The following is a 15,315-nucleotide window of genomic DNA, read 5'->3' as shown; positions in this document are numbered from 1 at the left end:
AAAATCCTAGTATCAACATGTTCTGCCCCCATAGTTCTTACTGCATTCATTGCCCTATTGTGTCTTCATCTGCAAATCAGAGAATTGATTCTAAGACCACTCACCTCTTTAATTTGATTCCAGTTTCTTGCACATCCAATGGAAGCTATATTTACTCTCCCGGTATTAATGCATGCTGTTGTTCAGGTGATGTAAAGAACATTTTCAGAATGTTGTTCCATTTTGTCTTTTCAATTTCAATTCGTAGCATCAAATTGCAGTCAATTTACAACTAACTGTACAAATTAAGACGTTGAGAAGCATGCAGAAAAATGCAGTAGAAGATGGTTTATAATTTTCTTTGGTCTTTTTTTTTGTTTGTTTTAGATTCTAGAATTGAATCAAAATTCACACAATCTTTTAGTTGAAATAAAGACTACAAGGTGGCATTGGATTTTTTTCCCTTTAAATTTCCTCCCTTAGGACTCCTTTCTTCATTTGTCAGCTCAGTTTTAAAATAAGAACTATCAGTGCGAACTTTGATCCACATTAAGCTACATTTACAGAAAAGCATAAATCACCGTATCTGGGGTTTGGGGCTGTTAAATGCTTTTCTTCTTTGGGCTCTGTGATCAAGAATGCAGAACAATAAAAAGCATGGAGCAAAAGAAGTTTTATGGCAGCTTTGAGAGCAGGAAATTAAGTTTTTTTTAACATGCAGATGGGTGAAAGGCTGTTCTATTGCATCTTGGATCACTCAGGCAAGTGAACGTCAGTTTATCATTTTAGTGAAATGCAAACTGTAGAAATAGTTCCTACAGTCATATGAACAAGGAGCCCACACAGATGACTGCTTCAGCTGTTTAACTAGGAGCATACTTCCTCATATAACTCCCTTGAAATACACTCTTTGTTTTTTTTAAACAACAAAGACTAGATGAGATTATGTCTGTAGCCAAGTGGCTATAAAGGATAATTTACAGAAGAATAACTGGGAGTATATGAACAACCGAAGGAGCGAGAGAATTTTATAAGAATGATTTTCTATGTGTCCTTTTTACATATATGACTATTTAGCCCAACTGATAATACATGCAAGGTATATTAGGCTGTGTCTATCTGCAAAACCAGGACATGGGTAATCTGGAGTCCTGGTACAGACTTTGCATTTGGCTATTGTGTAGCAGTCTTAGAATGGGCCAAATGATTGAATGGGTTGCTGTGCCTGTTCAGTACACGCATAGCCTTTGGTTTCATTATGGCCAGACTTCTAAACTTTCTGTGATGAAGAACTCCCTTTGCTGCTTTCCTGGGGATACGGGTGCAAGGGAGATGTCATTGCCCGACAAGATCTTGTACTTGGCTGTAATTTCTATTTCCTGGATTTAGAGAGAGGGCTACTGAGCCTTGATCAGACTCATCAGGGATCTTTACAAGTCGAACCACTAAAGGATTTGTACATTGGAGAAACTCAAGTTCTGTTAATGTTGGGCACACACATTTACTTCCCCTCTTATATGAATTCTGCTAAACTTTGCAATAGAATACTTAATTAGGAGTTTACACTTCATACGTGCTAATAATATCCAGTTTATGTGTTTCAGTGTGTGTAATCAAGTTTATATATTTTATATATCCAGCAGAGTAAGTTAATATATTTCAGTAGTGATTTAATTTATTATGGTTTATAAAGTACTTTCAAAACAGTTTTAGTCTAGTTCCTATACTTAAATGTCCAATAATGTATTTGTTGCTGTTTATTAGTGTTTATTGGAGTTTCTCCTTTGGAAAATGTTATAATTTTAAAAATAAGATTTCATTCCAAGTGGGAAAGAGCTTTAATTTTGTAAAGCATATTCCATTCACATCTGCTGGGACTAACGGTTGTCCATTGGTGAATTTAGAAGAACATTGAAGGCCTATGATTCCGGAATCTGTGCTCTAATGTTTAACCTTGTTTGGCATGAAAAAATAAAATGCTCATTTCTATTCTACTTTATATTTTGGCACCATGAAAACACACGAAGCATATTATAATTGCAAATGGAATTTGGAATGGTGATATATTCTAGAAGTGATGTAAACAGATTGCATGAAGAAGAAGTCACAGAATGCAGCACCACTGCAGTAAGCCTGTCTGTCTTTCAGGTTGACCCCCTGTTTACAGTGCCAGCACCACCACCGCCGATTTCCAGCAGTCTCACGCCTCAGATTCTACCCTCCTACTTTTCCCCATCTTCATCCAATATTGCAGCACCGGTTGAACAGCTTTTGGTTCGGACTCGTTCCGTGGGTGTCAATACATGTGAAGTTGGAGTAGTGACAGAGCCAGAGTGTCTTGGGCCCTGTGAACCTGGGACCAGTGTGAATTTGGAAGGGATCGTGTGGCATGAAACAGAAGAAGGTAAATACAATTTTTTTATTTTTATATACTCCCCACACCCTCTTCCCCATGATGTATTAATGTCCACTTGTGAGGGGAATTTGTGTAATGGTATTTGGAGAGGAAAGAAAACTGGTTTTTATGCTGTCTGGATTTGTGTTGAAATAAGAACTGTTTGTCTTCTTGTTCGTGGCTGCTTTTACAAAAATTCAGGATGAGTCAGAGTCTCTAAAAGTGATTCTCCACTTTTAAGTGCTAACGTGGAAGGACTGTGAGAAGCAGGGTCAGGGTTTACCTTTCCCCTGAAAGGTGCTGTGGAGATTGGGAAGTAGATAGTCCCTTAAGTTTAGTTTATTCTTGTGGTGCCAACCAATCTGTCTTGATGTGGTTGTTTTTGTGTCGTAGAAGTTTATATTTACCTTCTGAATTGAGCAAGGGTTCTTGCACATAGCGAGGATCATTGTCATGATGTGGTTGTGGCTGGTTGGTGCTCAGAGCTAATGAAGCCAAGGTCAAAGGCTTAAGCTCTAGTTAAGGCAGTCACTTCTCTTCTATGGCCAGAGACATAGAACCTTTCCTGCCCCTGAACTTAGCAAGCTGTTTGGCAAGTGCAATCCGTTAGTCACCAGAGAAACAAGGTTCAAGAGAAATGGATCAGGATTAATCCAACATTGCTACTGGAAATATAAATCAGAGCATATGCCCTGCTGATAGGGGATCTAAATCATGGTTGGCCACATCTCATAGCACACAACCATCAGGTACAGAGTGTTTCACTGGCCAGTGTCATTAACAGCTTCACCGATAATTGAAAACTAAATACCAGGGAGAGACCTGCATTGCTCCACTGGGGAACAAGTAGAAAAAATTAGGAGGAATCGTGCCCCAGCGTATAGCAGGGGAACACAGGAGAATGAAGAACAAGGAGAAACTTTTTTCCCTTTAAGGTAGATTGCTCAAGGGTAAAGGAGATGACAGTTGTCAATCTCATGGTCATTTTGAGAGGAGTAAGGGCAAGAATGAGGATAATAGGAAAGGTCTGAGACTCAAAATCATTCATCAGGTTTTTCTAAATCAGGGGGGAAAATTGAGGGCCAAAACCCAAAGGGAAAAGGTAAAATGTATGCAAAAGAGGGATGGGAAAGCAGGATAGATTGAGGAAAATTGCTGGGCAAGTAGTTGGGAATAAATAGTTAAAGATAGTGGCACACTGGGGAATGAAAATAAAAATGAAGAATGAAAATCAGGCGACAGGTTGTTAGAAGGCAGAAAACAGCTCAAGCTGTTTCAGGATAGAAAAACAAAGATTCTTAGAGAACTCTCTGAGTTCTATGTATTACATTAAATATACTCTTATGGTGTATATTTTGTAAATAAATAAAACAGCTTTGTAGATAGCAGCAGTAAGGAAGAAGAAAGAAGTATACAAGAAGCGATCGGAGAAAGGGAATGACAGCAGTAGCTATGGTGAGCTTTCCTGTTTGCTCAAATGGAAGTGATTAAAATTTACTTTTGGCTTTAGACATTTTTGGTTTTGGGTCTCCTCCCTCTTTATCCTTTTAATTTGGGTTTTTCAGATATTTTGGGAAGCCATTTAAAACCATACTGTGGAACCACATTGGGAGGAATTGCCGTAGGAGGAGCCAACCTTAAATTTTTTTCATCTTGTTTGTTGTTCAGACACCCTCCAGGGCGAGGGTTCCTGTGGGGAGCAGGCGTCTGTCTGCCACCTCTCTTTGGGTTGTGAGTTTGCATTCCCTTGGATTCTTCCTGAAGCACAAGTAGCGGGTAAGGGTGATACCTCAGTGTGAAAAGTACGGAACAGGAATCAAGACACTAAGAAGGGCACAATTAATTCGTTTAGGTGCAAATTTTCAGGACCAGAGAAAGCTTTGGACAGGTAAGGGGTTAATTTCCATGAACTTGAACCTCAGAGTTTCTTGTACCTGGATAATTTCCTCATTAGGGTGAAGTGCTGTCTTCCCATTTCTTAGCTATGACTTAGCACCGGTCAGTTTGTTACTTGTCATGATTTTATTTATTCAAGTGTGGGGCAGGACTGAGTTCCTGCAGTGTGACCTCATGGGTGGTAGATGACATAAAATTAGCCACAAACTCTGGAACAGCTTTAAGGCTTGGGTTATTTTTCCCTTTGCTTAGAAGTCGGCTTAGTTTTGACTTTTTAACCTTAGCCTCTAATAAAAGATAGGATTATTTTAGAAAAAAACCTGTGTTGCAAAACTACAGGCAGTACATGAGTCGATGTGGAATTCTGATACTCGGGACATAAAGAGCTGTAAGGTATTATTATTACTATCATCTTTTGATAGTCATGTACATTAAGCCTCACCAGTTCCACCCTGTCCTCTGAAAAGTTGGCCTCCTGAGCCCGACCCCGCTGCTTTCGTGCGCTGCGATCCACCCCTCCCCGTGGATGTCTTCGTACGCGCTCGCTGATCACTGTAGAGGGCTTTCGGGCCCTCAGCGCCTCCAACCGCCTCTTTCCTGCCTCACATTTTCCAGGATTTGGAACGTGTGGATGTTTACTGTGGTGACAAGAGGGAGCTGGAGCTGTTAATAGAGTTATTCTTGCTGGATAAACTAAACTTCTGACCTCTGTAGAATGTAAGAACTCGTCTCAGTTAAAGGCCGAGGTCCTAAGATGTGTGTTCAGTGTGCAGTCGTTTTCAGGAGCATTCCATTTGCATTTTTTCTCACTGCATGTGTTTAAAGCTCTTGTACCACTTTAAAATTAAACCCATTTGAGCATTAATTTTTCCCTCTCGGGAAAAACAAAGAGAAACACAGAACAAACACAGTTGGAGCCAGTTACTTGGCAGAGCTAAAAGAGATGGATTGGGGGCGGGGGCGGGGGTGGGGATGGGGAGTAGGCTACAATAGTAGTGTGAGGTTTCACTCACAAAGAGCTTCAAGGTGAGCACTTATAAAACTGCCAGGTACCTTTGACTAATGTCCTGTAGATTGAGTTGGATAAAATCCTTTCCTGGGTATTTTCATTTTGAGGGTGTTGGATAACTGGTAGTGTTTTCCACAAACCTAATTTTTTGTATGCACTCAACGTGTGTGCAGAGGTTGTATATGTGCCTGTGTTTTAAGATCCTTGGATTTTAAGAGTTCATATCTGCAGGCTTTGGGGAATATGGACTATTTTTGTGATTTCTTTGGTTGGTGATGGGGGGAGCAGCAAGGCGGGAGTGTGCAATGTCTGCTTCGTGCTTCACTGTTTCTTGTGCTTGGAATTCCTCCTTAGAGGAGGGTTCTTTCAGTCAGTGTTTCCCTGTAGAGTTACTGCCAGCACGGGAAGTCCTGGCTGTCTAAGAACGGAGTTATGCTCAGGAATAAAGTGTTGCTAGTCAAGTTCCCTCTGGAAAAAATTAGTGGGTTTCAGATCATGCTTAATAGGAGAGAAAAACTATTACTGCGTTTGGATGTTTGGTTATTCTACTCTGATCTTTTTCCTTTAAGGTGAATGCATAGAAGCAATGATGTATTGTACAAAATTACTCACAGATGTTGGAAAGAATTTCCTTAGCATTTCATTTCTGACATTTGGGACACACATGCCTATGTATAGTTGTTTGAAAATTTGCTCCTTTTTTGGGGGAAAAAAAAAAACCAGAAAAAACATGATGTATACAGCAATGTGTATAAATACATATGTGTTGAACTTCGCTTTTTAGCTCTCCTGAATGTGTTTTTCTTTTGATTTTTATTGAATCACGTTTCTTATTGTTTTGGTTTGTTGTTTGTTTGTTTGTTTTTGCCATACCTGAGAACATACTTGTTTCACTTGAATCCATCATTCCTTGTACGACTGTCGTTCACTACTGCTCTGCCACTTGGGCATTCCTGACCCCTTTACTTTCCTACTAGTTAAGCAAAGCCACAGAAGAAAAGAGAGAGAAATAAAACTGGTGTCTGCCTGTGATGGCCTTTTAAACATATATAGGCTATAGGACAGCGGTTCTCAGTGCTGTGCCTTTGAACCACCTGGGGAGCTTTAAAAACGTGCTGATGCCCAGGCACTGCCCCAGGCATTTAATTGGTCTAGACTGGCAGTTTGGTCTGGTTTGGTGGGTGACCTGGCATTGGTGTTCTGTCAAAGCTCCCCAGGTGATTCTAATGTACAAACAAGGTTGAGAACCACCATCTAGGGAAAGAGTGGATGGCCTAGCTTTGTGCAAGTTCCTTGACCTTTTCTTTTAAGGAAGCCACATTTGTTACTGCCTCACCTGCCCAGGTATAAGATGAACAGGAATACCTGCCCTGTTTCCCTCCCAGAGTAGGTAGTGTCTACCAAGATGCTGTCGTGTGGCAGATGAACACGTTGGTTTAGATAGAGGGCTAATGAGAAAGGGGGCCCTCAACATGGACTCTGCAGAGAGTTTGCAGGGCTTCACGGACAACCATTGTACCACTCTTCCTAATTTATTAATATGGTGGTGGTGGACCTTACTGTTGATTTCTCAAGTGAACAAGACACAATACCTTTATTTCTGTGTGGTCTCTGCTGAATCACTTTTGAAATGGTTCGTAAACCCTTAGTATTAAGGAAAGTTGTTAATGTAGCAAATAAAGGATTATACTCAGAATCAGCCAGTTTTCAGAGGGGACAAAGGAAATAAACATGGCAACTTATGATAGGATGATTTTAATGAGCAAACTCGACACCAGGTGTGAGAGGAAGGAGGAAGGCTTGTTTCTATCCAGCCCTTCACCTGATGTTCTTTGTTTTCCAAGGAAAGAAAAGTGATTTTGGGAATTAATATTTTCAGGGTAATTAATTGGAGAAATAGGTGATTCTCTTCTAAGCTACCAAAGATGTTTTTGAATTCCTCTGCTTCTCCTGTATCTCCAGTCATAAAGAGGATAGCATTTAAATGTGCATTGTAGGGGGTTTCTGGGTAGTTCATCAAAAGGCAAATGAGGCCGGGTGCGGTGGCTCACGCCTGTAATCCTAGCACTCTGGGAGGCTGAGGCGGGTGGATTGTTCGAGCTCAGGAGTTCAAGACCAGCCTGAGCAAGAGCGAGACCCCGTCTCTATTAAACATAGAAAGAAATTATACGGGCAGCTAAAAATATACATAGAAAAATTAGCTGGGCATGGTGGCACATGCCTGTAGTCCCAGCTACTCGGGAGGCTGAGGCAGGAGGATCGCCTGAGCCCAGGAGTCTGAGGTTGCTGTGAGCTAGGCTGACGCCAGGGCACTCACTCTAGCCCGGGCAACAGAGTGAGACTCTGTCTCAAAAAAAAAAAAAAAAAAAAATGCAGATGATTCTGCATAACAGAGGGTGAGTCTAAGGTATAGTATTGTTATTCCTATTCTGCAGTATTTACTTACCAATCTTGTTACTTAAAATAGAACATTTCTTTTTAAATTTTAATTAATTTGAGATGAGATTAAGCAAGCTTACTTTATATTTTCAGTAACTGAGCATGGAGTTGGTGCAGTACGTTACAGAATGAAATATTATTTATTGAGGTAAATCCCAGTGATTTTATAAATTCAACTTTGACTCACAAGGGGATGATCACTTTCAGCTTCTGTATTTTATTACCCCCCAAATCAGTGATGATTAAAACAGTGTCCCGTATGTGAGTTTGGCAGGTGAGCATGGTTGTTTAATCACTGTGCTGATAAGAAAAAGGGTCCAGCCTTGATCGTCAGCGTGAACTTTTCCTTCCCCTTCCTGGGCCATCATGCAGTGGGGGCTGCCGAGGACAGTGTGGATGGCTCCTGGAGGTCCGTCGCCATTGGTGGCAGAGCAGCTCAAAGGTGGCAGTGCACTCACGCGCACTCCTGCCGTCCACTTGCACATGGAAAAAGCACCCCAAATAGAAAATCAGATCTATCTCTTTGCCGGACCATGTACCATCTTACTTACCTCTGATTATTCTGAGTACAGTGGTGAACATTTTTTTAAAAATAAAATTGAATTAAGGATATATAATAAACAACAAAACTCAGCAAAGTATTTTCAAGATTAATGAAACTAGGCCAGGTGTGGTGACTCACACCTGTAATGCCAGCACTTTGGGAGGCCAAGGTGGAAGGGTCTCTTGAGCCAGAAGTTCAAGACTAGCTTGGGCAACATAGTGAGAACCCCCCCCCCCATCTCTATAAGAAATGCAAAAAACTAGCTGGTGGGTGCAGTGGCTCGCACCTGTATTTCTAGCTACTGGGGAGGCTCTCTTGAGCCCAGAAGTTCAAGGCTGCAGTGAGCTATGATCACACCACTGTACTCCAGCTTGGGCAACAGAGCAAGAACCTGTCTTTAAGAAAAAGAAAAGAAAAAAACAAAAGATTAATGAAGCTAATGTTACCAACCTCACAGAAAAATATAAAGAGCAAAAATGGAGGTCAGATCTGCAAACAGGCATAGAGTAGACATTCAATACATATTGGATGAAGGAGAGAGAAAGGAAGGAAGCAATTTTCCCAGGTTTTGTGCTGTTTTCCTGGGTATTGCTTTACTCTTGCACCTACTTGTTTTATGCTTTACTGATGCGGTAATGCAGCCAAAATTTGGATATGATGAGTGATTGTGTGTTTTGCTGGAAAGCAACAACAGAGTCATTTTATACCTCTTGTGAATGTGAAAAATAAGCTGTTGTTAGGTAGGATTCAGCTTAATGTTTCTAGTCTAAATTTTTTTTGGTGTTATTTGTGTACTATTTTGGTGGTGACAGTAGGTGTTAAGTAATGAAGTGACAAGGTTTGAACTTACTGTGTAAAGGCCTTGTTACCTTTTTGTTGGTTGATGTTATAGTCAGACTTATTCTTACATGTAAATACAGAATGTAAAACTAATGTTCTCTTAGGATTTAGGTATAGTAAATGACTTAAGTTGTTCTGTAAGAGTTGTGTTGTGTGTGTGTGTGTGTGTGTGTGTGTGTGGTGTTGTCCCATCTGCTTGTTTATCTTTACCCTGTAAAGAAGGAGTAGGTAAGGAAATCTTGGACGTATCTTAATATTATAGTGACTTTGAACTGAAGATACATTTTCTAATTACAAAATGGAGATTGGCTGCAAAGAATAGCTGTTGGCCCCGTAGGCATATCGACTAAAGTATTTTATTGACCTTTTTTTTAATACAATTTTTTATCACAGCTTTATTGAGATATGATTCACACAGCATATAATCTACCCATTTAAAGAATACAATTCAGTGGTTTTTAGTTTATTTAGAGTTGTATGCCATTGCCAAAATTAATTTCACAACACTATAATCACCCCAGAAGAAACCCCATATCCGTCAGCAGTCACTACCACTTACCCCAGTCCCCCCATTTCATTCATTGACTTTTACATCTTTGTATTTGATTCTTTGTTGTTTTTATGTGTAAACATGTATATGGATAAGAGAAGGGACTGATTTGTTGAGTACTGACTTATTGCTAGGTAATGATTTCTTTTAATCCCCAGAACAAAGTCTAAAATAAGCTCCCTATTACCTATAATTTAATAAAGGAGATTCCCCGGTACCAGGCAGCATATGTGGCGAGCGGGGGAGTCTGAATTTGAACCCCCTTGTGGTTGAACTTGCAGAGCCCTCTCTTCACGCCATTCCTGGGAGTCCTGGATTGAGATCACTGCTCAGAAAGCTCCTGTATGTTTCACAAAGTGCTCTTTGGAAGGAGGGAGTCAAATGTGATGTAATAACTGGAGTTTATTTTTAAGCATGGAATGATAGGAATTTCTTTATAGTTCTAGCATCTGATTTTGGCAGCAGTACTTGAATCAGCTTCAGCTGGGTTGATGTATACAAACCATCCCTTTCAGCCCCACTATGCTGTGAGCTTCTTAAGTGCACAGATTCCATCTGTTTTGTTCACTGTTGGAGCCTCAGCGCCTGGCGCAGAGTAAGCACGCCATACATATTTGCTGAATGTTGAATCAGTTCGTACAACAAAGTGATATGGTCTTGATACCTGTTTAAGTTTTAGTAGCGTAGCTTTTTAGTGAGGGATATGTAACTCTTACATTAAGTTAGACAATTGAAAATATAGTTTGAGAAATCTACTTTGTCACTGATTTTTAAAAATCGATTATAAAATCTGATTACATGTTGCTATATTTTCTCTTCCAACCTTGCTATTGTTTGGTTAATCAACACAAAAAAGGAGAAACAAAATATTTGGCATGCTTTTGCCCTTAAATCATTCATATCCTCAATATGGTTTTTATTTTATGATTATAAAAGGAATACATGGCCATTTTTTAGGACATCTGAGAAGAAAAGTAAAAACATAGAAGGAAAAGAAATCTATAATTCAGGTGACCACTTAGTTCACTTTCTTAGCTTTTTAAAAAAATTGTTAACTGTAGGTACAGTGTTTTACAGCGGATCTCTAGAATTTAATCACACAGCTAAAAGTTACATAAATAGGAAATTGCTGAATAACAATTTCCCATTTTCCTCTCTGTACAGTCCCTGGTAACCACCATTCTACTCTGCTTCTATGTGGTTGACTACTTTAGATACCTTCTATAAGTGGAATCCATGTGACTGTCTTATGTCACTTAGCAAAATGGTTCATCCATGTTGTCACATATGGCAAGATGTCCTTTTTAAAAGCTTAACAATATTTCACCGTGTGTATATTCCTCATTTTCTTTGTCCATTCATCCATCGATGGAAACTTTGGTTGTTGCCAAGTCTTGGCCAGTGTGAATAGTGCTGCAGTGAACATGGGAGTGCAGATATCTGTTCGAGATCAGAATTCAATTCTTTTAGATAAATACTCAGAAGGAGAGTTACTGTCTTTTAATTCTCTAATTCATACTCATTATAGTTTTGATTGCATTTCCCTGAGGGTTAATGATGCTGAGCATCTTTTTACATACTTGTTGGCCATTGGTGTGTCTTCTTTGGAGAAATGTCTGTTCAAGTCTTTTGCCCATTTTTAAATTGAGTTATTTGGTTTTTTGCTATTGCTTTGAAGGAGTTCCTTATATGTTTTGGATATTAACCTCTTATCAGATACAGGGTTTGCATGTATTTCCTCCCATTCCTTAGGTTCCCTTTTCAACTCTGTTAATTGTTTCCTTTACTATGCAGACCCTTTTAAGTTTTATGTAGTCCCACTTGTACTTGGCTATTTTTGCCTTCATTGTCCGTGTCTTAGCTTTCTAATATGTATTTTTAAAAACATACTTGAGATCTTTCAGTGGATATACTATTTTGTTAAAGACTTTATTTTTTTTTTTTTTTTTGGAGACTTGGTCTATTGCCTGGCTTAGAGTACAGTGGCGTCATGAGAACTCACTGCAACCTCAAACTCCTGCACTCAAGTGAGTCTCCTGCCTCAGCCTCCTGAATAGCTAGGACTACAGGTGCGAGCCACCATGTCCAGCTAATTTATTTCTTTATTGTAGAGACGGAGTCTCACTGTGTTACCCAGGTGGTCTTGAACTTCTGGCCTCAAGTGGTCCTCCTGCCTTGGCCTCCCAGAGTGGTAGGATTACAGATATGAACCACTGCACCTGGCCTAAAGACTATTTTTTAAGAGCAGTTTTAGGTTCACAGCAAAATTGAGAGGAAGGTACAGAGAGTTCCCATATGCCCCCTGCCCCTACACATGCATAGCCTCTTCCACTATCAGCATCCACTACCAGAGTGGTACATATGTTACAGTTGATGAACCCACATTGACACATCATTATCACTGAAAGTCCACAGTTGACTGTATTTATGTAAGTCTATTTCTGAGCTCTGCTATGTTTCATTGATCTTTTTATCTATTCTTTTGCCAATACTGCATTGTCTTGATTACTATAGCTTTATACTAAGTCTTGAAGTTGGGTAGTGTTAGTCCTTAAACTTTGTTCTTTTCCTTCAATATTGTGTTGGCTGTTCTGGGTCTTTTCCCTCTCCATATAAACTTTAGAATGAGTTTGCTGATATCTATGAAATAACTTGCTGGGATTTTAGTTAGGATTGCATTGAATCAAGTTGGGAAAAACTGACATCATTGAGTATTCGTATCCATAAACATGGAATATCTCTCCATTTAGTTCTTTGATTTCTTTCGTGAACATTTTGTAGCTTTCCTCGTAAAGATCTTATAAATATTTTGTTATATTTATACATACATACTGACTTTTAGGGAGCTTATGTAAATATATTGTGTTTTTAATTTTAAATTCTACTTATTCATCACTGGTGTATAGGTAGCGATTGGCTTTTGTATGTTAATTAACCTTGTGTCCTGCAGCCTTGTTATAATCACTTATTAGTTCTAGGTTAGACACACTTTTTAATGTTGTCTTCTTTTAATCTTAACATTAAGAAAGAAATACTTCTAATATTATTAAAACACTTTATAAGAAGTATTTTTCTTTTATTTTGAGACAATCTTGTTCTGTCACCTGGATAGAGTGCAGTGGCATCATCATAGCTCACTGCAGCCTCAAACTCCTGAGCTCAAGTGATCCTCCTGCCTCAGCCTCCTGAGTAGCTGGGACTACAGGCATGTGCCACCATGGCTGGCTAATTTTTCTATTTTTTGCAGAGATGGGGGTCTCACACTTGCTCAGGCTGGTCTCAAACTCCTGACCTCAAGCAATCCTCCCGCCTTGGCCTCCCAGAGTGCTAGGATTACAGGCGTGAGCCACTGCGCCCAGCCACATTTTTCTTTGATATGAAATAGTCCATGGAATTGACACACCAAAGTTTAATTTAAGTTCCTTTAATGATGGATATTTATATTGCTTTCAACTTCTTAGATAAATATAAGTAGCATTGCATAGTGTATGCATGAAGTTTTTTTGTTTTGTTTTATGAATTTGCAATTTTTATGCTAGATCAATTTTTAAGAAACTGAATTGCTGGGTCAGTGTTATAGAAACATTTTTAATGTACTGGAAGACATACTGCTTAGCTGCTTTCCCAGAGAGTTGTACCAGTTTACACTTTCTGGATGCGAGTGCCTGTCTCACTTACCCTCTCCACCTTTGGACCTACTGACATTTTGATGGCAAAGGGGATGAGGTTGTAAGTCAAATGTAGAGCTTTCAATGTCCGTATCCAGGGGTCCTACCTTAGGTAGGAAGGGAGCGAGACTTGCCCCTTACAGTAAAACCACAGTTGTTCAGCAGCGCTCCCGGGAAGGCACGGGGCTCGGGCTCTGCCTCCGTGGAGGGCTTTGCTCTAGATGACAGAAAGGTTTGGATTTCGCCTCTGTTTGTGTCTAGAATGACGTTTACAGCTTCCCCCACCCCCAAGTGAAGGAAGTTAAGAGAGACTTTTAAATATGAAGAATTCAAACACCCTGGTGAGAAAATTAGTCTGTCAGGCATCCATTCTGAACTGGAAGGAATCTGATCCCCTTGTATTTCTGTCTTTGTAAACATCTTTCTTTCGGGGTCTGCTCCTTCAGAATAAAGAAGGCTGAAGGACAGGATTTTTATAGAAATCCTGCATCTCGTGATTTGTTTATAATATATGATTTGTCACTTGATGTATTCAAACAGTATAACGATTTTTCCCTGGCACACCCAAGCCCTGCCCAGACCCCTGCTTCTATTTCCTCTCCTAGTCTTTGTCCCCTCGGCTTTTGTGTATAACTGTGGCAGGAGGAAGAACTATCCAGGTAGTTTTTGAAAGTAATATCTACCAAAGCATTCCCATATGCCCTTCTGGGGCCTTTCTGTTCTCCAGTAAGTTTGGCTGGTATTTTCCTGGCAAAGGGAAAATAAGCTATAATATGGGAGAAGGCATATAATAGGTTTCAAAAAGCCGTTCTCAGCAAAGAAAGTTGGGAGAATTAGGCTCAGGGGCACAACTGCAGAGGTCTAGCGGAGTCTGACATAACCGCCAGGAGACCCGAGAGGGGGGCGTATAAAAAGATCTGTGAGGTAGGCCGGACTCTTATTGCTCATTTGATAATTTCTTATAACCAAATCGTAAATTGAGTGGTTATATACACATCACACCTGTATATATTCATTTCATTATTAAGCTTTCTGACGCAATAGATATTTGAGCCACTTTCATAGTATTTCAGTCCTTGGACATTAGAAATGTGACTGTTTCCTTTACATGACACATGACCCATTTGGTGTGTCTGAACAATTTAACGCTTTAGCCAGGGGAACCTTATGTTGCTCCGTCAATAACATCTAATCAGCATTTTCTCATTATGTAGAAGACTACTATAATTAGGCCCATTATTCTTATGGAAAAACTGAGGTCCGGCAATCTAAATAAAATGACTGCGGGGAGTGTATCCTGTTTGGATTTCTAGATCCTATCTAAAATGATTAGCCTTTCCTAGTTTTGAGTCTGAGTTGGTATGTGTATGTGTGCATGACTGTAACCTGTTATTTAAAAACTATGCTAAAAGGCAAATAAACATTTGCCTGTCAGTTTGAGGTTTGACTGAAATGTGGGAACTTAATTCGGCTTATAGAGTGAAATGTTTTTTAAATTAAATATTCACCAAATATTTTTCCGAAAATACCCAAAATGTAGTTTTCAGCTCTGTATTTCATATCAAGAGAAGCATGGCCCGCCGCTGCCGGTGCCTCAGAGAGGCAGGGCCACGCGGTCCCCTGGCCCAGCGGGCAGCCCGGGTCCTGCCAGCTCTTCAGGGGCTCACCCGTACATCGGCACAGTTTGCATGTTGTGGTGTAGATGTGTTCTCGATATCCACATCGACAGACAACTTTTGAAGAAACGCAGGTTGAAAGAGCTGACTGAGAGCATTTATGTGTCTTATTTCGCCCGAGCAGCGGGGGCGGCCGTTTTGTTTGAAGGCTGCTTTCCCCTGCTTTCCTCAGCCTGGCAGGAAGACCTGGTCTCCTTTCAGAGTAGGAGCAGCCAGCCAGCTCTGGACAGTGTACACAGTCAGCTGCTTCCTGCCCAGGACCTCGTGCATACACATATAAAATTATTTCTTGTCCCAACAAATACAGGGGGTGGATACT

General features: G+C 40.1%; 1 protein-coding gene across 2 annotated transcripts in view; it reads left to right on the top strand.

Moving 5' to 3' along the window:
- ZNF608 (zinc finger protein 608) overlaps positions 1 to 15,315 on the top strand; it is a 102,960-nt gene that overhangs the window by 41,623 nt on the left and 46,022 nt on the right. For both annotated transcript variants that reach the window (XM_045565851.1, XM_045565852.1), the window contains one exon: positions 2,128 to 2,383. In XM_045565851.1, the coding sequence (XP_045421807.1) occupies positions 2,128 to 2,383 (256 nt within the window). The remainder of the gene's footprint in view (positions 1 to 2,127; positions 2,384 to 15,315) is intronic.

The sequence above is a fragment of the Lemur catta genome, chromosome 12 (assembly GCF_020740605.2).
Source record: "Lemur catta isolate mLemCat1 chromosome 12, mLemCat1.pri, whole genome shotgun sequence".
In the NCBI taxonomy this organism is placed as follows: Eukaryota; Metazoa; Chordata; class Mammalia; order Primates; family Lemuridae; genus Lemur; species Lemur catta.
The sequence above is the reverse complement of the archived record's forward strand: the minus strand, read 5'-3'. Positions and strand labels throughout refer to the sequence as shown.